The sequence below is a fragment of the Danio rerio genome, chromosome 2, assembly GCF_052040795.2.
Source record: "Danio rerio strain M-AB ecotype USA chromosome 2, GRCz13ab, whole genome shotgun sequence".
NCBI classification, from domain to species: Eukaryota; Metazoa; Chordata; class Actinopteri; order Cypriniformes; family Danionidae; genus Danio; species Danio rerio.
Window position 1 is genome coordinate 4,428,668 of NC_141022.1, and position 26,333 is coordinate 4,455,000.

The window sequence follows — 26,333 nt, forward strand, 5'->3', positions numbered from 1 at the left end:
TGAAGATTGGAGAAAGGTTGCCTGGTCTGGCGAGTCTCCATTTCTGCTGCAACATTTGAATGGTCGGGTCAGAATTTGGCATCAACAACATGTGAAAGCATGGATCCATCCTGCCTTGTTTCAACGGTTCAGGCTGCTGGTGGTGGTGTAATGGTGTGGGGGATGTTTTTGGCACACTCTGGGCCCATTAGTACCAATTGAGCATCGTGTCAATACCACAGCATACCTGAGTATTGTTGCTGACCATGTCCATCCCTTTATGACCACAGTGTACCCATCTTCTGTTGGCTACTTCCAGCAGGATAACACACTATGTCATAAAGCGTGAATCATCTCAGACTGGTTTCTTGAACATGACAATGAGTTCCCTGTACTCAAATGGCCTCCACAGTCACCAGAGCTCAATCCAATAGTGCACCTTTGGGATGTGTTGGAACGGGAGATTCACATCATAGATGTGCAGCCGACAAATCTGCAGCAACTGCGTTATGCTATCATGTCAATATGGACCACTATCTCTGAGGAATATTTCCAGTACCTTGTTGAATCCATGCCACGAAGGATTAGGGCAGTTCTGAACGCTAAAATTGCTGCATCTCGGTACTAATAAGGTATACCTAATAAAGTGGCCAGTAAGTGTACATGCTTTTTGAAAGCAGAAAAGGGAAAAAATAAAATTGGCGGAGAATAAAATGAATTTGGCAATAATAAAATGACTTCTGAAACCATATTATGAATGAATAATATGTTCTAAAATCATCTCTGTGTGTTTTATCTCACAGGCCCGTCTGTAAATAAAGCAAAGGTTCTAGCTGCGCACAACAGGTTTGTGGGCACAGAGAGAGAGCGGCTCATCTACTGATCCTCAGCGGACGACGCCAGCTTTTCATATTCATGTTACACACATTTGTAACTCATTCAGCTGACAGACTTAACTCAGGACTGTGCTTTGGATGAACAGAAGACCTTTCTACCACTACTTCTCCTGTCTGCGTTCACCAAATAAACCTAACACACTTGGTAGATCCTGACATGATGCAGTATATAGAGTTTGTGGAGAAGAAAACTTTTATTTCCATTAAACACAAACCTGTGGTTCTGGTAAAGCAACAACGAGAGCATGAGGGCAACGTTTGTTTCGTTTGTATGAATGTATACGTGTAAAAAAATGTTTGACTAATCCTTTTTTTATTTATTTGTATGCAATTATTTACTTATTGTTAGCATGTTTCACATAACGAGTCAAATTCACAGATAATGAAAGAACCGTGTGGACAATCTCTTGATGTATTGTGATGCTTTGACAAGAACCGTATGTTACACACAGCTAGCGCTTTATTGCTAGCATGACCTGAACGGTGTTGTTTTCAAGCAGGAAAACCACGTTAGTCTTAGCTAATTAATGAAATTGGTTGCTGTGGGACGTTTTAAAATTGTTTACTTACAAAGTTGTGCTGCGTTAATTAGCATAGACATGCTAATAAAGGGAGTGCTAGCATTAGTTTAGTGACTTAAGGCGGCAATTCTAACCAAAACACAAGCAAAGATAGGTTGCAGTTTGGTTTAACTCTCATATGTTCAGAATTTGCCTGTTTATTTCAATTACTAACACAGTTTAGCTTTAAAATGGCTGCTTACATGGTTTTGTAAACCATCAATATGGAAGGGGAATTAGCCTACTATAGTAAACTTAGCAACGTGCAAGGCAGAAATGTGTTTGCATACAAATAAATGGTTATTTTTATGATGAAAGTTTGGGATTGATAGGAATTGTGGGTATGATGTGATTTTTCAAAGTAATGTTTGTCATTAGTCAGGGACTGAAAACTTGGACATTTATGTAAACATTTCCATAGCTTTGGTAAAAGATAGATGCGTGTGCCTCATGGACATTATAGCAGTCTAAAGTTTCTGCTTTGTGCATAAACGTTCTTGATTTGAAGATTTTTTTTGGAATAAATACGGACTAATTTGTAATAAAAAAGATTGTTTTATTTATCGACTGTGCCTGTGTCCACATCTGTGAAACATGAAGTGTGTTTTGTATCATGCATAATAATTCATTCGTTCATTCTGCTTTTTTCCGTGGCTGGGTCACTGAGGTAGCAGTCTTAGTAGAGAATTCCAGACTTCCCTCTACCCAGAAAGTTCCTCCAGCTCCTCCGAGGGCTTTCCTACGCCAACCGAGAGACGGCTCCTCCAAGGGCATACTTAGGCCAACCAAGAGACAGTTCCTCCAGCTCCTCCGAGTGCATTCCTAGGCAAACCAAGAGACAGTTCCTCCAGTTCCTCAAGGGCATTCCTAGGCAAACCAAGAGACAGTTCCTCCAGCTCCTCCGAGTGCATTCCTAGGCAAACCGAGAGACAGTTCCTCCAGCTCCTCCGAGTGCATTCCTAGGCAAACCAAGAGACAGTTCCTCCAGTTCCTCAAGGGCATTCCTAGGCAAACCAAGAGACAGTTCCTCCAGCTCCTCGAGGGCATTCCTAGGCAAACCGAGAGACAGTTCCTCCAGCTCCTTAAGGGCATTCCTAGGCTTCTTGGGGGTCATGCCTAGGCCATCCGAGAGACAGTTCCTCCAGCTCTCCTGAGGGCATTCCTTGGCCAACCGAGAGACAGTTCCTCCAGCTCCTCGAGGGCATTCCTAGGCTCCTTGGAGGGCATTCCTTGGCCAACCGAGAGACAGTTCCTCCAGCTCCTCGAGGGCATTCCTAGGCAAACCGATAGACAGTTCCTCCAGCTCCTCGAGGGCATTCCTAGGCTCCTTGGGGGGCATTCCTTGGCCAACCGAGAGACAGTTCCTCCAGCTCCTCGAGTGCATTCCTAGGCTCCTTGGGGGGCATTCCTAGGCCAACCGAGAGACAGTTCCTCCAGGTCCTCGACGGCATTCCTAGGCTCCTTGGAGGGCATTCCTAGGCCAATCGAGAGACAGTTCCTCCAGCTCCTCAAAGGCATTCCTGGGCTCCTTGGAGTGCATTCCTTGTCCAACCGAGAGACAGTTCCTCCAGCTCCCCTGAGGGCATTCCTAGGCCAACCTAGAGACAGTTCCTCCAGCTTCTCCGAGGGCATTCCTTGGCCAACCGAGAGACAGTTCCTCCAGCTCCTCGAGGGCATTCCTAGGCTCCTCCGAGGTCATTGCTAAGCCAACCTAGAGACAGTTCCTCCAGCTCCTCCGAGGGCATTCTTAGGCCAACCGAGAGACAGTTCCTCCTGCTTCTCCGAGGGCTTTCCTATGGACAGTTCCTCCAGCTCCTCGAGGGCATTCCTTTGCTGCTTGGGGTGCACTTAAAAAGTATTAAAGTCTTAAATGCTATTTTCTAAAGTATTAGGTTTTATATCATTTTTGACTATGCAGTGTATGGTTGTGTGCTAAAGTTTGCCTGAATTAAATCTGCGAATATCAGCATGCTGTGTAGTTTAAGAAATCAGTGAAATCCTGCTAGATTTGACATCATGCTGCTTTGTTTGCTGCAGTAACCGTTATTTCTGCAGTTCTATAGGCGCCAGCCTGCTGAATTAGCTAGATTTAAGATTTTTATTCAGTATATGAATAACGTTTTAGTTTAGGATTAGTTTCTTACATTAATATTTAACAAATTTACTGTAAGTTAAAATCTCGCCAGTGCTTCCGGTTGAAACCTAAAGTGGTTTTAAGGTCTTAAAATGTATGGAAAGAGTCTTAAAAAAGGTCTTAAAGTTTTTAAGTTTCTTTATCTGGTTTCTATATACTTTGTAACATATAAAGCAGCTAAAGAGGTCGAAATGATGCTGATTTATTGAGTGTTTCTGCTTGTCGGTTCCATTTAGGTCATTATTGATGATTATCATTCTGCCTGATGGCGGTGAGTCAGACACTTTCTCGTTTTCTCTTTTTGCATACAACAAACAAGACCATTACTGGAACATCATTCCACTGACCAGGTAAGCTTACAAATAATATCTGTTCCTGACAGTCATCTTTAATGTTCTGATGGTATTCTGAGTAATGAATGGAGATCATGTCAGATTTATTTATTTATTTATTTACTTTTGTCTATAACACTTTGAAAAATGTCTCTTGATGACAGAGTTCTTTATTTCAGAGATCATGAAAAATAAAGTATAATTTAAATGTTTTAAAATGTACTTTATTTATAAATAAATCTAATTTTAGCAGCTGTTAGTCTTCTTTAGTGTCACATTAAAAACGTAGGATTATTATCAATGTTGAGAACAGTTGTGCTGCTGAATATGTTTATGGTAAACACCATTTATTTGAGATTGTGTACTGTATTTATTTACTAATTTTGGAAACGTGCATCCTTGTTAGAAAAAAAAGCTATTCTTAAAAATAAAATCCATGCTGAAAAATCCAGCTTAGGCTGGTTGGCTGGTTTTAGCTGGTTGACCAGGCTGGTTTTAGAGGGGTTTTGGCCATTTCCAGGCTGGTTTCCAGCCATTCCTAGCCTGGTCTTAGCTGGTCAGGTTGGAAAATGACCAGCTAAAACCAGCTTGACCAGCCTGGTTTAAGCTGGACATAGCTGGTTTTGGCTGGGCTCCCAGTCTGGCTAGGCTGGTCAAGCTGGTTTTAGCTGGTCATCTCCCAGCCTGACCAGCTAAGACCAGGCTGGAAATGGCCAAAACCCCTCTAAAACCAGCCTGGTCGACCAGCTAAAACCAGCCAACCAGCCTAGGCTGGTTTAAGCTGGATTTTTCAGCAGGGAGGGCTGTTGTTGTAGATGTGTTTTGGAAGCAATTTGAAACATTTTAAAAATATTTTGGCTTATTGAACAAAATGAATGAAATGACTCGAAAAAAGATTCGTTCATCTCGATGAACGAGACTTAAAGATCCGAGCTAGTAAAATGATCCAAACTTCCCATCACTAATTAAATCAGACGTCTCACGTCGGCACGTTTTAGACCGGCAATCTTCCTTCTGCGTTCGCACAGCGCAGCATTTTGGCAAATTACTGGGATTGTTACAACTTCTCTTTCCAGAAAATAGCCAGAACGAATTTACCGGTATTTTAAAAAGGGTCTGTTCACACATACACACCTTTCCGGAAAATTGCCGGTAATTTTCCAGCAAGGTCTGTATGTAGGGGCTAATGATTTCCATTGTATGTCAATGGCATTTTCCCCCCAAAACTTTTCAGAATAATGTTTAAAACTACTATTAAAATTACCGCTAGGTGGTGGTATTTTCATACATTATGAGAAACCATTTGAAATTGAGCTATTTGATATATATTTTTTGTCTGATTTCTTATAGAATCAATGACTATTCACTTTTTTCTCTCATAAGCAGGGCCTTCATCTGTTGTCCTGCTATATATTGTTACTAGGACACATCATGATGCCAAACTCATCATCAGGACCAGGAGGTGAGCAGGATGTTTAAGAGTCATGAGTTCAGTTTAATGCTTGTGAAACCTTTGGCTGCTGGCTTGAGTGTGTGGGATACTTGGGACATTTTTTCCAGAGGCATATTGACGTCAAATACTAACTCTTATGTATGGCAACCAAAACCAACATCTGATAGACGTCATAGAGGTAACATCCTCACAACTTCAAGCTGTAATAACATTAGATGTTGATATTTTGTTGTTTTTAGGTTGCGTTGGAAAGTAACCAAAATGCAATGTCTGTCCGGCATTGGACATTAACATTGGCCTGATGTTGGGTTCTGACGTCAAATCAATTTTCATTTCCACCTAATTCAACGTCCCAGAACGTTGGAATACAACACCAATCTGACGTCATGTTGACGTCCTGTGCCTGCTGAGTTTTTTTTTTTTTTTTTTAAGGAAAAACTCACTTAATTTTTAAATATTATTACTTAACACATTATATGTTTTGCTTGTCTAATGCCTCTTGATTAAAGATATTTTAGATATTTGGTCTTGAAAAAAGACACAAAAAAACTCCACAAAGAAAAAGGCTGGTATTAAATAAAAAGCTTTTAAATTAATTTTTGGTCATAATTCTCATTTTATGATGATGCATCTAACCCCAGTGGAAATCATAATGCTTCATCTCACCCCAGGGTGTGTTACAATTAACCTAGATTATGTTTGTAAATTTAACACGTAATATTTCACTCCTGTTTCAAACGAAACTAAGCATTTTCTGTTTGTGCTGTAAAGATAACATCAATGCAATTTAAAAACAGACACTTGTAACTAGTTTGAATCACACTCTGAACACTGGCTTCTCAAAAATAAAGAGGAAGGTAACAACTTTCCCCAGTCTTTCCTACTTAAGGCCAGTAGAGGGCGATATTTGAATGCGACAAATCATTAACGCCCTATATTTAAGTTTGTTTCCCCCACTTTAATAAAAGAACTGATCTATTATGGAGATGGATAGTTCAGAGAAAAGTGTTAATCATGCTGCTCTGCTTGGGATCTTCAGGTGTGTGTCGGTTGCTGGCCTCTTTGCTGTATGGCCTGGAGTCTCACATGGACACCTCAGAGGACAGTTCATTTCTACAGGACATGCTCATGGGCAACACTCTGCATCTGCTTATTAAGGTCAGACTTTATTTTAGCAGCCACCGGTATATGAGTGGTGTTAGCCCACTTTAGGCACTGCTGTTTGCCAGTCCTATATGACTTGAATCGGACAAAATTATTCAGACCAAGTTGTTCCACTGGCTTGACCCTATAAAGAAGAAATTCCTGCTCATATGAGGAGTATTTATAAGGTTTTAGAGCATTTTTCTCAGGTTGCGAGTGTGTAGGTTTGGTCATTTGTCTTTTATGGCAATCAATAGGTATTTGTCATTAGGGATGTAATGATTATAGTTTTTGGTTGTACGATTATAGTATTTTTACTATATAGTATTTTACTTTATTATTAGAGGAATAATCAAGGTTTCACGGTTATTATGCATTCATACATTTTAAAACTACCAGTTTCTAAAACCACATGAAAACTCTTTATATTTTAAAGTGTTGTTTATTGCTGCTCAGCAACCAAATAATACTGTACAACACAAAATAATAATGAATAAACAATAGTCCATTTCTCTTTGCACTTAAAAATAAGTGAAAAAACTTTCTGACATTTAAACAAGTAATAATTTTGAACAGAAAATGAATAAAGAAAATTAATAAATAAACAAATAATAAATAAGCAAATAAAAAAATTAATTAATTAATAAACAAACAAATTAATATATAAATAATCAAATAAATAAATAAACAAATAATGAATAAATAAATAAATAAATAAATAAATATTAAATGAACAAATAATAAATCAATAATAAATAAACAAATAATAAATAAATAAATAAATGATTAAATAAATAAACAAATAAATAAATAATAAATAAATAAATAAAACAAACAAATAAATAAATAAATAAACAAATAATAAATAATTTAAATAATAAATAAACAAATAATAAATTTATTTACTTTATAAAGAGCTGAGCCCCCCTAAAATCTTCCCTATAGCGCTCCCGGGTTTTTCTGCAGTCTCGATGCACGCACATCCTGGTTGTTTACAAACCGGTAATTCGCCTATAGGATTTTTTTTGCATGTGCAAAACATGAAACTGAAATGTCTGATATGCCAATTCTCACCACAAAACAAGTTCCAGCTAATGTCAGAATCCATGTCAGCAGCGAACGCAAACATGCAACTAAAGGATTACACTAAGCACTCGCAAAGAGAGAATGTTTGCTGCTTTTTCCAAGGCTCTGCTAGATACGACTAAAGGAAATCTGAGCTACTTTTTATTTTTCCCCTGTTGGAAAACAAGTAATTATACTTCCATTCCAAACAAGAACGAAGAAACTTCACAAGAAACACACCATAAGAATCAGAAATAAATGTAGCATGCGGTTCGAGTCACAATACATCTCCGTAAATTGTTTTGCACATGACTGAGTTCACAGAAATGCCAGTGCTTTTATCTTTGCTATATATAAGATGCACAATGTCTGAAACTGAAATGTCTGATATGCCAATTCTCACCACACATGGTTTTAAGGCACAGCAAGATGCACAGAGAGCTCGGTGTCTGGTTTTGGTGTGTGATGTCATCTATTAAAAAATGTTGAATAGTTTTAGTTTATACATCTGTTTTCAAACACGCTCATCTTTATGAGTAGCGTTAGCTGTGTGAGGGCCGTAAATATGATTACATCTTCCTTGGCTGGTATTCTAATAGCTTTCCCATTGCCTAGACCGTATATAAAGCCCAGCCGGTGGACAGACAGACAGATAAACACCCAAAACTCATTCAGCAGGGTGTGAATTATGCAAATTATATATATATTATGTGTGACGGTAATGTTAATTTGTGCTCCAGTGAAGCAAATTTCTATATTTAATTCATTAATTCATTTTCCTTCACCTTAGTCTATATTACAGAGGTCGCCGCAACTATTCCAGCATATGTTTTACACAGCGGATGCCTTTAAGCTGCAACCCAGTGCTGGGAAACACCCATACACACTCATCCACACACAATCATATACACTACTGTCAATGGGAAACCGGAGCACCCGGAGGAAACCCACGCCAACACAGGGAGAAAATGCAAAGTCTACGCAGAAACGCCAACTGACCCAGCTGGGACTTGAACTGGTGACAGTGCTGTGAGGCGACAGTGCTAATCACTGAACCACCATGTCACCCATATTTAATTCAGTTACATCAAACTATTAACCAAACTTATCAGTGTTTTGTTGGATATTGTGTTTATTCTGATCGAGTGCTCTCTGATTGGCTATTTTAGATGATGTGATAGTCAAAGATGACCTATTTTTGATGCTGTAAAAAACAAACAATGACAAATTTGAATTCATAAACACCAATAAACAGACGACCACGTTTATTTTGATTTATTTTAGTTTTATTTGATTTCATGTATTATTTTACTGTGAGAGCAGAGGGCCCTATCGTACACCGGTCACAATAAGGCGCAAGACGTGTTTGGCGCAATTTGTTGCTATTTTCAGACCAGCACAACTGTAATTTTCACGTTTTGCACCATGTAGTTTAAATGGCAAATCTATTTGCACCACTTTATGGATTTATGGGTTTGCTGGTCTTGTTAAGGATATTTATTGTTCTTTTTCTTGGTAGCTGCATGGAGGGCGCCATAGCGACCAGCGTCTTCCAGTAGAATGTTTTGAACAGCATTTACAACTGGTAATTTGCAATCCGAAAATGTGTTTCAATAGCGTTTTGCGTGGATTACGGAGTGTTTTTGTGACACACAACTGGTGTGTGTGTTAAAGCCGTTATAATCTGTCAGATGTGGTTGAAGCGCAAGAGAAAAACATCCTGTCTGTCTGTCTGTCTGTCTGTCTGTCTGTCTGTCTGTCTGTCTGTCTGTGTGTGTGTGTTCCCGACCTGTTAGCTCAGCGGCTCTTAAATTCACACACACAGTTAGGTTTACGTCAATAGAAGGAATGCCACACCAAACCAGGGTGTCTGCAGGGTTTTAAAAAGTATTAGAAGTTGATTAAAAGGTATTAAAAAGTCTTAATCACGGTTTTACGAGGTCTTAAATTTTGTTCAAGCATTGTCCAAAGTGTTTGACTCCAAAAAAAACTGATATATTTATTTTCCTCTTAATATTAACAACGGCATGCTCGATCCACGTGTCCGGGCCGAGGTGCGTCCGTCTGGGTAATGTCACCTAGTTTGCGACAAACGTAGGAAAGTGATGTGACGCTTTCCACATCTAGTGAAACCACAAAGCGAAACAAACGGGAAAATGTAAGTTTGCTTACTCCTGGTTGGGGAAAAACGAGTTGGCTGAAAACAATGGCTGAAGCCTGTCACTGTAAACAACAACATAATTTATTCTTTCAAGCTTTATTTCTTCTGAGCTTATCTGTTGCATGGTTTTGCTTCATTGATTTATTTAACTACAACTGTTAAAGGTACAGATTTGATACTGATTAGAACTTGGAGAGGCGATGAAGTCTTTAAATATTCTGAGAAGGTCTTTAAAAAGTCTTAAAAAAGGTATTGAAATTCCCTTAAGCATTCCTGCATATACCCTGCAAACACACTAATTATATTTTCGATATGTATTATATAAGATCAAAGTAAACTTATGTATTATTAAAGAGAGCAAACTATTTCTTGCTATTTAAAGCACTGACTCTCATCTTGTTTTTACGTCCTTCAATAAACTGATCAAGAGTTAATCAGAGGAGAGCAGAACTCCCCTGTAATACACACTGATCACACTGTGTGATGTATTACTCGCGTAATTCAGAGTAACATTTTGCTACTAGATGAATCTGAGAGGTGAGGGTCCACGTTCACCCTCAGCGCTTTGGACGGGGGTTTAACGCCACTTCTGCTCTTCTTGCAGGTCTATGACAGGCTGCAGAAGTACAGGGCCCAGCGCCCCGCTCCGCTGCTGGACAGCACACAGGGCCTGGCTCACCGCGTAAGTTCTCCTCTGGGGCGCCTCGTGGTTTTTGTCTCCAGACCAAAAGTGATCAGACAATCCAGAGACGTTGGGACGGGATTCAGTTGCAGGACCTTTTAGTCTGTTTAGTGTTGTCGGTTTGAAGTGTACTGGAAGGGATTACTAGCGAACACCCCTAGAGTCACATAAACATATGCACTGCACACGCAGACACTCGCTGGTTTATTGTGTTATTTTTTTAATGAAATAATTTGGCAACTCTCATCCATGTTCAGGACCAAAACATCTGCATTTTTTGGTGCATAAATGTCCAACATGACGCAGTTTTCCATTACATCTATCAACTGTAAAATGTTAGTTAGGAAACTTGTGGAAACTGAAGGCCTGAAATTAAAGTAAAATAGCTTGTTTGTTGTTGTTGTTGTTTTTTAATATTGGTAACTTAATTTTATGAGTTAAGCACTTAGTTAAGTCAACTTAAATATTAAAAAAGAAAAACAGTCTTGCATTAAGAGAAACCAGTGGAAAATCAACGTTAAAGAGCCCCTGTTATGCATTATAAAGGTCATATTTTGGTTTTGGGGGTCTCCAACAACATGCTGATCTGCATGCAAGGTCAAAAACACTATCATTGTTTTATAATATACATTTATTTTACCTAATTATCCCAACGACTCCCGTACGATTCGTTCAGCGATTTAATTGTTCCCAAACTCCTCCTCAGCAGAATGCTTGCCTCAGCACACCTGCCTGGGTGTTTCAAATATACCTAGTAAGACCCTGATTAGCTTATTCACATGTGTTTGATTAGGGTTGGAGCTAATGGAGTTTGATGTTCCCTGATCTACAGCAACCCACTTGACAATATTATGTATCTATGACTAGAAAGAGCTGGATTGGGTGTGTTTAATTGGACCAAGTTTGGTAACCCTTGAGTCATACATAGGTTGCACACTCATTAATGTGGTGCATTGTGGGATTGATTACATGCACTTCAGAACGTCCACTATGGTTTCAGAGACCACTACAAACGGCTGCTCCCACTACTAGTGCATTATTAAAGTGTATAGGGGTAATGGAAAACTTAAACATCGCATAAAACAGCGAATAAATCAGTTTTTCCATCCAACAAGTCAAAAAGAACAAAATCATCACTTCTTTATAAAATGGCGGCAAATATCAATAATAATAATAATAGTAATAATAATAATAATAATAATAAAATGCCACTGTGGGCCTTGTTTAAAATATAATAAAATTATTGTCCCTCAAAAGACAAAGATAAAACCTGGATGGAAACTTTTCTTCACTCTTCGACTTGACTTTCTCCTTATTTCACATTTAATTTTTATTATTCTTTCAGCCTCTGTCTTCCCTTATTAGTTATATCCCTTTAACAACAATCACATCGCATGTTTTATTAAAATATATTTTCCTCTTCCTTTCACATCTTGCAAAAACACTCAGCTGCCTGTATCATTTCAGTTCTGCTGAGACTCTTAAAACAAAGATTACCTCCAGCTCTTGACTGCGTACGCTGTATTTCATTAAGTCCAGGAGAGGTTTTAAAACAATATCAATTTCCATCTTCTCTCAGGCTGAAAATGAAGAAGACGTTTTGGAGCATTAAGCCGTTAAAAGCATTTTCCTTATATGTCGCGGCTCAGTGTAAAATTTCATTTTTGGAGGTTTAATGTATGTTTAATGTCAGGTCCGGGGTCACCCTCAACCGCATTCAGTCTAGCTGCTTGTTGCTCGGCTGAACCACAACAGAAACGGCGATTTCTCCAGGGTTCTTGGTGCTGTGGCTGTTTGACCTGCTATGTAAACACTCGCATAGCATTGTCAAGTAGGTTGGCGTAGATTGAACTGGACCTCTGAGCTTTGCCAAAGCAAACTGGCACCAGATCAGTTCATAATACCTGGTGCACACATTAAGCCAAATGGCATGCTCAAAAACTTCTCTTTTAGCACTAAAATGGTCCAGTAACTAGTTATATATGTGTATTAATGCATATTTATAGGCTTACTCACTTTTCTTAGGCTTAGTCCCTGTTTATCAGGGACTGCCACAATGGAATGAACCACCAATTATTCTGTCATATGTTTCATATGGTGGTACCCTTCCAATATTTATGGACTGTATTACCAAAATGATCGCATTTTCAGGTAACACTGTAAAAAATGCAATCAGTACAACATGATGGAATTAAGTAACTTATTAGATTTAGGATATTTAAGTGGATTGAACTTTAAACAGTTATGTTGTCCTTAAAACACCTCAAGAATTGTGTTGTTTCACCTCATTTTAAATAAGTAGTTTGAACAAACATCATTTTTTGAGTGCGTGTTGCTCAGCTGAACCCCAACAGAAACGGCAAGTTCTCCAGGGTTTTTTTGGTGCCGTGGCTTTTTGACTTGCTATGCAAACATATTATTGTCACATGGGTTGGTGTGATTAAACCAGAAGTCTAAGCTTTGCCAAAGCAAACTGGCACCAGATCAGTTCATGATACCTGGTGCATACATTAGGCCAAATGGCATGCTCAAAAACTTCTCTTTTAACACTAGAATGGTCCTGTAACTATATATGTGTATTAATGCATATTTATAGGCTTACTCACTATTCTTCGGCTAAGTGCCTGTTTATTAGGGGCTGCAACAAAGGAATGAACCGCCAATTATTCTGTCATATGTTTCATATGGTGGATGCCCTTCCAATATTTATAGACTGTATTACCAGAAAGATTGGGTTTTCAGGGTACACTGTAAAAAATGCTGGGTTCTACGCAATCTATTTGTGTCAGTGCAACATGAAGGAATTAAGTTAATAATTTTAGCCAATTTAAGTGGATTAAACTTAAAAAAAAGTATGTTCTTCCCAAAAAAAAAATTTTTTTTTTGCCAAAGCAAACTGGCACCAGATCAGTTCATGATACCTGATGCATACATTAAGCCAAATGGCATGCTCAAAATCTTCTCTTTTAACACTAGAACTACCAAGGTGATCATTCTTACAGATAAGAAATTTATTAATTTAATAACTTCATTAAATTAATACTCTATAATACCCAGAAAATATCTTAAATATCTTTCAATCTAACGTTATTTTGTTCAAATTGCAAAACATAAAAAGTTCTGAGTATTTCTATCTAGCAAAACTTGCACTGCTGCTTGTGAAGTGAAAGTGAGGTGTGTAGCTTCGCCAGCAGTCTAGAACTATTTATATATGGATAAATACATACAGTGCATCCGGAAGGTATTCATAGCGCTTCACTTTTTCCACATTTGTAATGTCACAGCCTTATTCCAAAATGGATTAAATTTGTTTATTTACTCATTATTCTACACATAATACTGCATAATTACAATGTGAAACAATGTTTATTAAAATTCCTGCTAATTTATCAAATATAAAGAACCTGAAAAATCACATATACATCAGTATTCACAGCCTTTGCCGTGTAGCTCTAAACTGAGCTCAGGTACATTCTGTTTCCACTGATCATTCTTGAGATGTTTCAGCAGCTTCGATGGAGTTCACCTGTGGTCAATTCAGTTGATTGGACATGATTTGAAACGGCATACACCTGTCTATAGAAGGTCCCAAGGTTGACAGTGCATGTTAAAGCACAAACCAAGCATGAAGACATAGGAACTGTCTGTAGACCTCTGAGACAAGATTGTGGAAGGCTGTGGAAGGTTGCAGAAAAGGTTACAGAAGGTTTCTGCTGCTCTGAAAGTTTCAATGAGCACAGCAGCCTCCATTATCTGTAGGTGGAAGATATTTGGAACTACCAAGACACTTACTAGAGCTGTCCGGCCATCTAAGCTGAGTGATCAGTGGAGAAGGGCCTTAGTCAGGGAGGTGATCAATAACCCAATGGTCACTCTGTCTGAGCTCCAGTGTTCTTCTGTGGAGAGAGGAGAACCATCTGTGCAGCAATCCACCAATCAGGCCTGTATAGTAGAGTGGCCAGACGAAAGCCACTCCCGACCTGGAACTTGCCAAAAGGCATCTGAAGGACTCTCAGACCATAAGAAACTAAATTCTCTGCTCTGATGAGACTAAAACTGAACTCTTTGGAGTGAACGCCAGGCGTTACGTTTGGAGAAAAGCAGGCAGCGCTCATCACCAGGCCAATATCATCCCTACAGTGAAGCATGGTGGTGGCAGCATCATGCTGTGGGGAAGTTTTTCAGCAGCAGGAACTAGAAGACTAGTCAGGATAGAGGGAAAGATGAATGCAGCAATGTACAGAGACATCCTGAATGAAGACCTGATGTAGAGTACTCTTAACCTCAGACTGGGGTGACGGTTCATCTTCCAGCAGGACAATGACCCAAAGCACACCAACAAAATATCAATGGAGTGGCTTCACAATAACTCTGTGAATGTCCTTAAGTGGCCCAGCCAGAGCCCAGACCAAAATCCTATTGAACATCTCTGGAGAGATCTGAAAATGGCTGTACACTGTCGCTTCCCATCCAACCTGATAAAGCTTGAGAGGTACTGCAAAGAGGAATGGGTAAAAATTCCCATAGGCAGGTGTGCCAAGCTTGTGGCATCATATTCAAAAAGACCTGAGGCTGTAATCGCTGCCAAACGTGCATCAACAAAGTATTGAGCAAAGGCTGTGAATACTGATGTACATGTGATTTTTCAGGTATATTATTTTATAAATGTGCAACAATTTCAACAAAACTTTTTTTTCACATTGTCATTATGGGGTATTGTGTGTAGAATGTTGAGGAAATAAATGAATTTAATCCATTCAAGAATAAAGCTGTAACATAAAAATGTGGAAAAAGTAAAGCGCTATCAATAATTTACAGATGCACTGTATTTATACGGTAGGCTTTCTTTTCTCCCCGTTAAAATCTCTGTTTTATTAGGGATTGCCACAGCCGAATGAACCATATGTTTCATATGTTTCTATATTTATCGGCTGTATTACCAAAAAGAATCTTTTTTTTTTTTTTTTTGCAAGGTAATGATTAATAAATAAGATGACAGATGCAAAGCTTAATTCTAAAATTTCAATGGACCCTTTTCACAAGACAGCTCTGATGCATTTCTTGGTCGTCAGCATCTTAAATCCTTAAGTTTTTACTGTTTTGTTTCTTTTATTAAAAGATATACACATTTATATGTGTATGTATATATTAAAACATATTTGCATCAAATTAAAATAAAACTCAGAGTTTATGGGGGCAGGACAGTAAATTTGTTCTCTCCCCTGGCTGCCTTTATCAGTCTCACACTATTTTTTTTTTATATATATATTTCTGAAAGTCTTTATAACACCATTGTGGAGTTTTTCTTTAATTCTTTCAGCAAATAGGATCATAAAGAAATGTATTTGTTGTACTTTTCCATTCACTGTGCTCTAAGTTAACCCAACTACCATGATTTACACTACAGAGAAACCCGAAAATGTGAAAAGTCCATGGAAGCTTTGAATGTAAATATGAAATGACAAATTGACGTCTTATATGGGAATGGTCAGAATGACCACTATGGCCATTCTAGTAGTTATAGAATTGTCTTACAGAATCTCTTTTAAGCTACCATATATGCATTACTGTATTTCATTTTTCCTTCTAGCTAGCAGAAGAGCTGCAGGATACAGTCAACAGTCCAGAGACAACAGAGCTGTTAAACCTGCTTTCCAAACCTCATGTACAGGTGAGAACAATACATACATTTGGGTCAACCCTTATTATATATATATATATATATATATATATATATATATATATATATATATATATATATATATATAGTATATATATATATAGTATATATATATATAGTAGTTAGCATTTGAAGTGGCTCAAAATACTTAATCCAGAATTGGTCAAGACAAGAATGAGTGTAATTCAATTTGGTGAAAGGTTTATACCATAAATGTCGCATTTCTAAAGGTGCTTTTGACTCACAGATGTTGGTAACAACCAAAGAAATCCATATATAAAAAGAAAACAAATCTAATTAGTTTACAAATTATGTGTAATAAATTGAAATGACGCAGGGAACACATGAAGAAAGGGAGGTTTAGAAAGACATGGAAAGCCCAGACAGCAGCTGAAATCTCTTAGAAGTTCTTCAGCAAACCTCTGCCCTATGTTATTGTAAATTAATATTCCCTGCTTTAGTCTGACATCTACATTAGCTGGATGATGAAGATGAAACCAGGGTGGACATTTCAGCAAGACAATGATCCAAAACACAGCCAAGGAGACTCTGGAATGCTTTCAGAGAAAGAAAATCAAGCTGTAGAATGGTCCAATCACCTGATCTGAACTCAATAGAAAATACAACATAAAGCTCTGATTTGATAGACGAGACCCACAGAACCATCAGGATTTTTACACTTTTAATCTGTGAAAAACTCTCACCTGAGCAATGCATGTGACGTCATTCTCCATATGAGAGGCGTCTTTAGTTTAGTTTAGTTGTTTACAGGGTTAATGCACATTAATAAACATTACTGTCAAATGTGCCAGAATTAGCTAAGAATGGCTATTTTTCATCTGTAGACCCCTTACAGAATGTTAAAAAGTCACACCTAAAATAGAAGCACAGCATTAAACATTAAATACACTTTCATATATAAAATACAGTTTACAGTCAGTTGGCATTTCTGTGTCGAGTTTGCATGTTCTGCCTGTGCTGGTGTGGGTTTCCTCTGGGTTCCCCACAGTAAAAACACATGCGCTATAGGTGAATTGGGTGAACTAATTTGGCCCGTAGTGTATGAGTGTATGAGTGTGTGTGAATGTGAGAGTGTATGGGTGTTTTCCAGTACTAGGTTGCAGCTGGAAGTGCGTTTACTGCGTAAAACATATGCTGGAATAGTTGGCGGCTCGTTCTGCTGTGGCGATCACTGATAAATAAGGCAAAGGAAAATATGCCAAAGGAAAATAGATAAATCTTTACTGTTCATTGATCGCTCATGTTAGTGAAAACATTAACTAATGCAGCCTGATTGTAAAGTGTTACATGTGATACTGTACCTATGTTTTGTTTTGTTATCCTTTTCAGACTCTTCTGTTAGTGCATGATGTGGTGGCGCAGAAAAGGTTTGACCCTCGGTTGCCGCCTCTGCCCCCTTTACCTGATTGCAACGAGGAAGATGAAGATTCAATCAAGATTGTTTGCCTGGTTAAAAACCAAGAGCCACTGGTGAGTGCATAACATAACCGAGTAAATCCTATAGAGTCGAACTCTAGAGGGCCACTGGTCTGCAGAGTTTAATGTACAAATAAAGTCAAAACTAACCGTATTGATTTGGTTAGCTCACATTGCTAGTTTTGTGGTGAACAATTCATCAGTGCAGGTCATTAAGAAAAAAAAACAAGTTTGCTCTTGTAATATAAAATTAAAATCTGAAAATACACTTCCTGTTTGCGTTCAATTAAATTCTCAGATTAGGGCTGTTTCTCAATTCCAAGAACGCAGAGAACGGACTAGCGTTCTTGTGAAGACCGGTCTTGCCAGGGGTCCTCGGAAGAACGAACTCAGGAGACCGCGAGAGCAGAGAATGCGTCCTTTGAGAATTGAGATGCTGCGTTCTTCCTGATGGTCACATGACCTTCACGTGTTTTAAATGGTAAATTATTTAAACATTACAGCCTTCATACAACGATTTATTGTTTCCCCCCTCTTCAAAATATATACTCTGCATAAAAACATTATCAATATACTCTGCACAATATAAATAAAACAGATTTTAATACGAATTTCAACAAACAAACACCCTTAATGTGTTTATTCCTTTATTAAGATGTAAATGGTAATGTTTACTTCCACCGATTCATTTAGGGAAACTCCTGAGGTAAATAAGTGATATCTCTGAACTTTAATAATAAATCTAAATAAAATGCAGCGCTTCCCACCTCCAGTCGCAATGACTTCTGGAACTTCCAGAGCGAGTTCGGTGCTCAAGTCTGCATCGGTGCGTCCTCGATATCAAGATCACATCCGGGAAGTTTCACGCGTCCTCCGTACTTGCGGTGTTGAGTATTGGAACTGAACTTAGGCAGCTGATGATGACGTTGCACGAGGACGCAAGACCGCTGAAGAACGCATATTGAGAAACAGCCTAGGTCTGCGCGAAGAATTGGGCGGGGCTAACATACTTAGCCACGCCCCTCCAGCTGTCAGTTTTGACAAAAAACATAAATGGCGATGAGGAGGAGGTGTCATGAGGAGGCTCTACCTAAACACCTTTGCTGATCTTTCTAAATTAAATGCCTACTTTACTACATCCAATCAGCTCACAGTAGAAAAAACAAGCCACGCCCATTGTTTTCTCGCTTAATACTCCTTTTCTCTAGGAACTGGATCACTATATGAAAAATACAACGGGCGCAGCTTCCGGTTCATGTAGACTTGAACTCCAACTTTCTTCAAAGCCGCTGTGTGGAAGTTGCTAGTAGACAGTGGCTGTATCTGAAATCATCCCCATGTGCCCTCATTCATTATTTCCTACATTGGTCCTCTGAAAGGAGTGAATGAAAACTAGTGAGCTAATATTCGCACTGAGTGCACTGACGAGGTGCTGTTTTGTTTGTTGTGCTTTGCTATAGCAGATAAATTCCTCAGGCGAATTAGGTTTTACATACGCCTGTCACAATAATCAATATATCGACTTGTCGCACATAGTGTTGTCATGATATTTTTTTGTATTTGCTTGTTTATTTTACAGGGACAATACACTTGACATTGTTATACAAAGATATCCGATGTTTTGTACATAGGGCATATAGCATAAACCTAATTTGCAGCCCTCGTCCCTGGTTAGGCTTTACATTAAAAAAAATTAAAATATAATAACAAAACAGTCAAGAATAAAACACGATACAGCAGACATGTACAATATTTACAGAGCCATAAACATAAGATGCAAGTCCATATGGATAAAGAGAAATGTAAATGGGACCAACCCGTTGTCATGATATTGGAATTCTGTCATGATACTGGAATAACTGGCCATTGAGTTCGTTCTTAAACAGCGCTGATTTGCCATTGTATTCACATGCTCAACAGAAATGACTGTGATTGGCCGTGAAGGTCATCAGTTCACCGGACTCACTGCTGGTAACTGAGTGTAACCACAGACAAAGGGAGCGTTTTAAAGTCACGTCAACCAGTTGGTCTGTTTATAAGCTGACATCCTAGCGGTCCGCTAATGAATCGTGGCTTTGAAACACGTACACTTTCTATTTCATAGGATGTTACTGTAAACCTCACTCCTCTGACCTCTAAAGGTGCTCTACCGACAATTGGTAGAGGCCATAGTCTTTAGCCTCCTTTTTAGAGCAACCGACTCTCATGCGGAAGGTCGCCGGTTCGATCCCAGCTGAGAGCGGGTTGGGTGGTTTACGACCGGCAGGGTTACACTACAGCAGAATGAACCCCCAACTATTCCAGCATATACTTTATGCAGTGGATGCCCTTCAAGCCAGTACTGGGAAACACCCATACACATTCATTCATACACTTAAACACTACGGCCAATTTAGTGTATCCAACTCGCCTATAGTGCATGCATTTGGACTGTGGAGGAAACCATCGCCACATGAGAGAACATGCAAACTCCACACAGTAATGCCAACTAATCCTGTTGGGACTCGAACCAGCAACCTTCTTGTTGTGAGAGAGGGTGCTCGCTGCAGAGCCATTTGAGGAGAGGTGAGCTCCAGAGAGGGGGAGCATGAGCTGTCGCTCCTCCTCCTGTAAGCTGTTTTAATGCGTACACCAACCCCACCCCTAACCCTACCCCCAGTGACATCACTCGTAGAAGAAGTGCAAAAAAGGTGGAGCTCAAGCTTAAGCTCCCCCTCTCTGGAGCTCACCTCTCCTCAAATGGCTCTGCAGCGAGCACCACTTGTGTTGTGAGGCAACAGTGCTGCATATACTACTATCATAAAATACTTTTATTACAGTAGTAGAAGCACTGCAGTTAATTCATTATAGGCAGTCATACAGTATCCCCAGTATAAATGAGATTCGTCAATGAGATACAATAGCATTAGCCACACTATCAGACATGATATCGTACCTTTACAGAAAAAAAAGGTTATTCACAGGTTAACTTTCTTTAGATTATCATCTTTAGGTCAAGACCGTGGCGTTGAAGTTGATTAGGAATTAACTGAAGTCAAGTAAATGTGATTACTTTGTACTGGATTATAATCAGCAGAGCACTAACAAGGCCCACATATTTAGAGAGAAGATTTGGATTATGATTCAGAAGAATATCAAAGTGCAACCTGGATCAGTCAGAATCATACTTTCCACAATCCCTGAACAAAAACACATGCATTTATATTTGGGGTAAGGAGAGCTCTAATACAAATAGGAAACACTGTACAGCGTTCTGTATATAAACTGCTTGCCTATAGATGAAACCCTCTCAAATGAGGCTCATCTTTTTGTATTGTTCGGTTTATCCTTCTCATTCTCAGTGTCTTATTTATAATGTATAGCTTTTAAAATGCCAATTTTGCCCATTATGATTTTTTGGGGTATAACATCTGCTGAATCAGGGGTGCTCAATCCTGTTCCTGGAGATCTACCTTCCTGTACAGTTTAGCTCCTACCCTGATCAAACCCACCTGAACCAATTAATAAGGACCTGAAATCCACTTGATAATTACAGACAGGTGTGTTTGATAAGGGTTGCAACTGAAATCTGCAGGAAGGTAGATCTCCAGGAACAGGATTGGCCACCCCTGTGCTGAATAATGCTGAAGTGGACTCAAACGAAAAATAAATATGAATATCAACGACTTAATGGATTTATTCATTTATTTTCCTTCAGCTTAATCTCCATTTCATGGGTTACCACAGCAGAATAAACCGCTAACTATTCCAGCATATGTTTTACACCGCAGTTGCCCTTCCAGCCGCAACCCAGCACTGGGAAATTGATTTATTATTATTATTTTAAATGTGTTGTCTTCCATGATTGTGATTTGAATCATCACTATTAGCATGAGGTGGCAATAAAATGTTCTACCTATTTCTCTTCATGACCTTTATCCTGAGTTGCTATAAGCTAGATTACATAAACAGTTCAAAAAGTTCAATAAATTAAAAGTTATATTCCTTTTAAATTTATGAAAATAATAAAACAATAAATGTATATATTATTGTATTACATAAAATAAGTGTTTTTTCAAAACCTGTTAAGTCCAAATATAGCAGAAAATCTAAATATTTAAACAAATTATATTCCAAAATTTTCCAAGTTGATATCTCTAAAGATGAGCTTTCAGTCAAATTTGGTTTGGCTGCAGTACCAAAAATCACCACCAGGTGACATTCAGATTACATTAGTGACCCTATGTTTTGAAGAATATGAACAATTTTTTAAATACTTTTGACAGTACTTGTAAAATTCTAAAAAGGTTTGGGCAGTGAGGTGATATTTGACTTAAAATTAGTCTCTAAAAAACATTTTAAAAATGGATTGCTGTAGCAAAGTAATGCTTTACGACTCTGAAGAGTAACCTTGTGGCAAATTACAGAAATATCTTATCTTATCAATTAATAAATAAATTGGAAACTAGAGGTTGTAAGCTTTCAAATGATATATAGTTTGTCGTGATTGCTTTATGTTCAGACTACAATATTATGGTTTAAATATGTAGACGCAAAAGGATTTTGATCTCTTACTCTTCCTAAATAACAAAATAATATTAATAAAGTTTTTCATGATTAGATCAGGATGTAATTGCACTATATTGAAGATACCAGTTCTGCAATCAGGACGATGGTAGTTATGGGCTTAAATCTTGGTCTCCTGATGCCAGTTATTTCAGAGGCTTATTTCAAAGGACTAAACATTTATTAATTTTAGAATCATCTGCAAGCTGTTAAAATATTTTGGAGGGGTTTAGCTTGGACAGCAGTAGTAGCTGTGGAATGGTATTCAGTGTGTGTCTGTTGACTATCCTGGAAGATAAACCATTTTAGTACATGAATAAAATGTGGGAAAATTATGGATTTCTTTTCAGAACACTGTTGGTTGGGTTAGGGAAGTGGGTGATCTGGTCAGTCGGTGCTTTTGAAAACACTACTGGTTGGGTTTAGGGAAGAAGGAGGGTCAGTGTATCTTTTGGTCATTGGATATTTATTTTAGAAACAGATATTAAAAAACAAGAAACGATTTATTTATTTATTTATTTTATTTAAAAAAAATTAAATTCAATGCGTTTTTTGAATTTTAAAACTAAAATAAAAAAACAGCTCGGTTTTTCTTTTTCCATGGTGAATAACCAAAATTCAAAAATGATTTCATTTTCTTTCTTTTTTTTTCGAATAACAAAAAATTGAATCGTGAAAAAACAAAAACAAATAAACACTTTTTTTTTTTTTTTTTTGAAACCAGAGAGGCCAACTCATTTATGGTGACACAATGCTGACCTGCTAGCCTACTATTGTTTTTTTCCACTTAATCTCTTTTTTCCACTTTTCCTCTAAAACATGACTCATTTTTGTTTTTCAATATCTGTTTCTAAAATAAATATCCAATGACCAAAAGATACACTGACCGAGGAGGGTGGGTCAGTCAATTGGTTGGTCAGTCAGTCAGTAGACAGCGGCCTCTGGTGGATTTACGAGAGAACAGCAGGTGCGAATGGCACTCGCGAGAGAAAGTTGAGATCTGAAAAAACATACACAGCGGACTCTAGTGGATTTGCGAAAACAAAAACTGCAAAAAACGTAGCTCCTGGGACATATTTGGCGCTCTCCAGAAATGTATACATGAGTACGTTTTCAGAATGAGCCTTATTACTGTGTACATTAAATCAGAAATGATGATGCTAATATAGACCTGAAGCTTACCATGGCCATGCACAATTCATTGTGTTCATATTTGATTTAGTTGATTTGTTTCGATCCAACAAACCTGAAGGATTCATTTCACTACCAGCTGATTTCTTCAGACACTGAAGCAAAAAGAATAAGACGTATAACGTCAACAAAGCTGTATAATATAACTAAAATCTCTCTTTTTTTTTTTTTGGTGGTAATTAGATCTTTATAGTTTCCCTCATCATGTTTGACTGTTTTGCCATGGTTCCATGCAACACTTAACTCTCAGCTTCAACATGTTTAAGATTCCTTTTGCAGTATTCACACCTGTATAAGCCTTCCTGAAAAAGTCTTCTCTCCAGATTTCACATCCAGATGGTCACAAATTGATTTATAAGTCAGGTTTTCGAGCAATCATTCCCCTCAGATTTGTAAACTGGAGCTTTACGGCTGATTTGCTTTGAATGATAGCTGTAACTTTGGAAATTTGTATCTCTGAATGACAGCTTGAAGAACATCAGCAAACGTGTGTTTTGCAGGGAGCCACCATAAAGAGAGACGAGTCGTCTGGAGCTATAATCGTGGCTCGGGTCATGAGAGGAGGAGCTGCTGATAGAAGTGGTGAGTTGCATTGTAATTTATAAATATAATACAGTAAATAGCGCTTAACTCACAATGCCTTAAATGTGATGCTATGTTACTATGTGGGCCATGTATAACGCATTTACTAACATGAACATACAATGATTGATTTGACTCGTTTTTGCTTTGAAAGAATAATACTTTTGTCACCCCATTGGCAGATTATATTACTTGTTTCAAGGGAAAACACTTATTTTTGACATATTACTTCTGAAAACAAGACAATGTTTTGCTTGTCTAGAAAATGCTTCTTGATTTAGATATTTTAAGATATTTGGACTATAAACAAGACAAAAACTTTAAGTGAGAACAGCATTTTTTGCAGTGCAGGGTGTGGAATGACATGAGGGTGAGTAATTACTAACCAGGCCTGGAAAACAAATCACAGTCAGGTTTCTTGGGGTCTTCCTGACCCCAAATATTAGTAGACCAATTACATAGAAATATATGAATTTTATATGATTACCTAAATAACATTTTTTACAGTCACTTCTTAACTTTGCATTTGACTTGAGGTTTGGTGAAATCGCAGACAAATGCCTGAAATCACAGGCACATCTGCGCTTGTTTATATGAGTAACAATCACACAGTGTGAACTATCAAAGACATGATCTGAGAGAATCGCTGATGATGCCGTCAGATATTTGGCGTACTCAAAAACATGCGGTGTGAAATGTGTTCTGGTTGAAAATAACATCAGTGATTACCTCCAGCCAATGAGAGAGCAGCATTCGCTAGTGTGGGTATCTGCAGGCCAGCGGGAGGTTGAGGGAGAAGTTAAAAGGGCTTTTTTTTGGTCTGTTTGGAGCCAAGAAATGGAGGAAAAACTACTGTTAATTTGGCAGGAGCACCCGTGTCTATTTGACATGTCATCTGAGACATATCACAACCAGGTCAAAAAAGAAAAAAGTTGAGGAGTAATTGTTAATTCCCTTCGAAGCCAGATGAGCAAAATAAGTACATTTTCTACCCCACTAAAGGCTTCTTATGTAGTTAATAAAAAGATTCACTTCTCCCATTCATTTTCATTGTGGAACCTGTGTGTGATTTTTTATTTTTTTTTTACACACCTTTAAAACAACCAAATCAAGTCCAGTTTTTTGTGTTTTAAGCAGCCTGATCTCACACGAAAACGTAAGTATTTTACGTTTTGCCAGTTCAGTGGCTAATTCAGTTCAGTCGTACGAAATTGTACGATTTTAAAAAGGAGGTGTGGCACCCAACCACACCCCTAAACCCAACCGTCATTGGGGGATGAGCAAATCGTACTAAATTGTACGAATTAGATCGTACAAATTCATACGAATTAGCCACTAAATCAAAAAGTTACGAATTGATTGCGATAGAGATTGCGTTGGTTTTCAAATAGTTTCATACCACTCAGATGAAAAGAACACACACACACACACACACACACACACACACACACACACACACACACACACACACATATATATATATATATATATATATATATATATATATATATATATATATATATATATATACATATATACATATATATATATACATATATACATATATATATATATATATATACATATATATATATATATACATATACATACATGAAAAAATAGGAGACATTAAGGGTTAACAGAATTTTCACTTTTGAGTGAACTAAACTTTATAGCCATTAATTGTTTTATCCTACAGGTCTGATTCATGAAGGTGACATGCTCAAGGAAGTCAATGGTGTTCCAGTGGAGGACAAAAACCTACAGGAGATCATCCCAATACTGGTACGCATTAGTTTTTTGTTTGTTTTTAATTTATTGATGTTTATTTAAATAATGGAGGACTGTCTCTGGTGAAATATGAACAACAGTGGTGACAACCCTACTGAAAAATCCAGCTTAAACCGGACTAGGATGGTTGCCTGGTTTTAGCTGGTTGACCAGCCTGATTTTAGAGGTGTTTTGGCCATTTCTAGGCTGGTTTCCAGCCATTTCCAGCCTGGTCTTAGCTGGTCAGGGTGGGAGAGCTATGTCCAGCTTAAACCAGGCTGGTTTTGGCTGGTCATTTTCCAGCCTGACCTGCTAAGACCAGGCTGGAAATGGTTGGAAACCAGGTTGGAAATGGTCAAAACCCCTCTAAAACCAGGCTGGTTTAAGCTGGATTTTTCAGCAGGAAAGTGATACATTAAGAGTGCAAGTTAAAACTGTGCTTACATAATCATGTTTTACCAATTGTAAACTTAATGTAATGGTCCCCTGGGGGCTGTAGCATGAAGCTGGATTAGCTGAAGTTTCTGTTCAGTTTGCACCAATCTTGGGTTCTAGGTAACATGGAGGCAACTCAACTTTAATCACTCTTTCTTGCCATTATATTATGGAGCTGAGCTGAGCTAGCTTTATGGTATCTTAAACCCAGACCTGATGTGAACTAAACTCAAGCTTAACTAGCTAGTCAGCTAATCTGGTACAAGTACAGGCACCTCTAGTGCTTTG

At 38.1% G+C, this 26,333-nt stretch overlaps 2 protein-coding genes across 4 annotated transcripts in view; both read left to right on the forward strand.

Moving 5' to 3' along the window:
- Nucleotides 1–1,999, forward strand: part of npc1 (Niemann-Pick disease, type C1) — a 43,323-nt gene extending 41,324 nt beyond the window's left edge. Inside the window, exon 25 of one of the 2 annotated variants that reach the window (NM_001243875.1) lies at nt 783–1,999. In NM_001243875.1, the coding sequence (NP_001230804.1) occupies nt 783–862 (80 nt within the window). In that variant the 3' untranslated portion in view covers nt 863–1,999. The remainder of the gene's footprint in view (nt 1–782) is intronic. The other variant, XM_087239433.1, reaches the window with a different exon arrangement.
- Nucleotides 2,000–2,184: 185 nt separating this feature from the next.
- Nucleotides 2,185–26,333, forward strand: part of mpp7b (MAGUK p55 scaffold protein 7b) — a 179,062-nt gene continuing 154,913 nt past the window's right edge. The window contains exons 1-9 of one of the 2 annotated variants that reach the window (XM_087240357.1): nt 2,185–3,290; nt 3,806–3,919; nt 5,288–5,363; nt 6,394–6,512; nt 10,328–10,405; nt 15,996–16,076; nt 17,436–17,576; nt 23,759–23,840; nt 25,540–25,625. In XM_087240357.1, coding sequence (XP_087096483.1) covers nt 5,333–5,363; nt 6,394–6,512; nt 10,328–10,405; nt 15,996–16,076; nt 17,436–17,576; nt 23,759–23,840; nt 25,540–25,625 — 618 coding nt within the window. In that variant the 5' untranslated portion in view covers nt 2,185–3,290; nt 3,806–3,919; nt 5,288–5,332. Of the gene's footprint in view, nt 3,291–3,805; nt 3,920–5,287; nt 5,364–6,393; nt 6,513–10,327; nt 10,406–15,995; nt 16,077–17,435; nt 17,577–23,725; nt 23,841–25,539; nt 25,626–26,333 lie in introns of those variants that run through there. The other variant, XM_087240356.1, reaches the window with a different exon arrangement.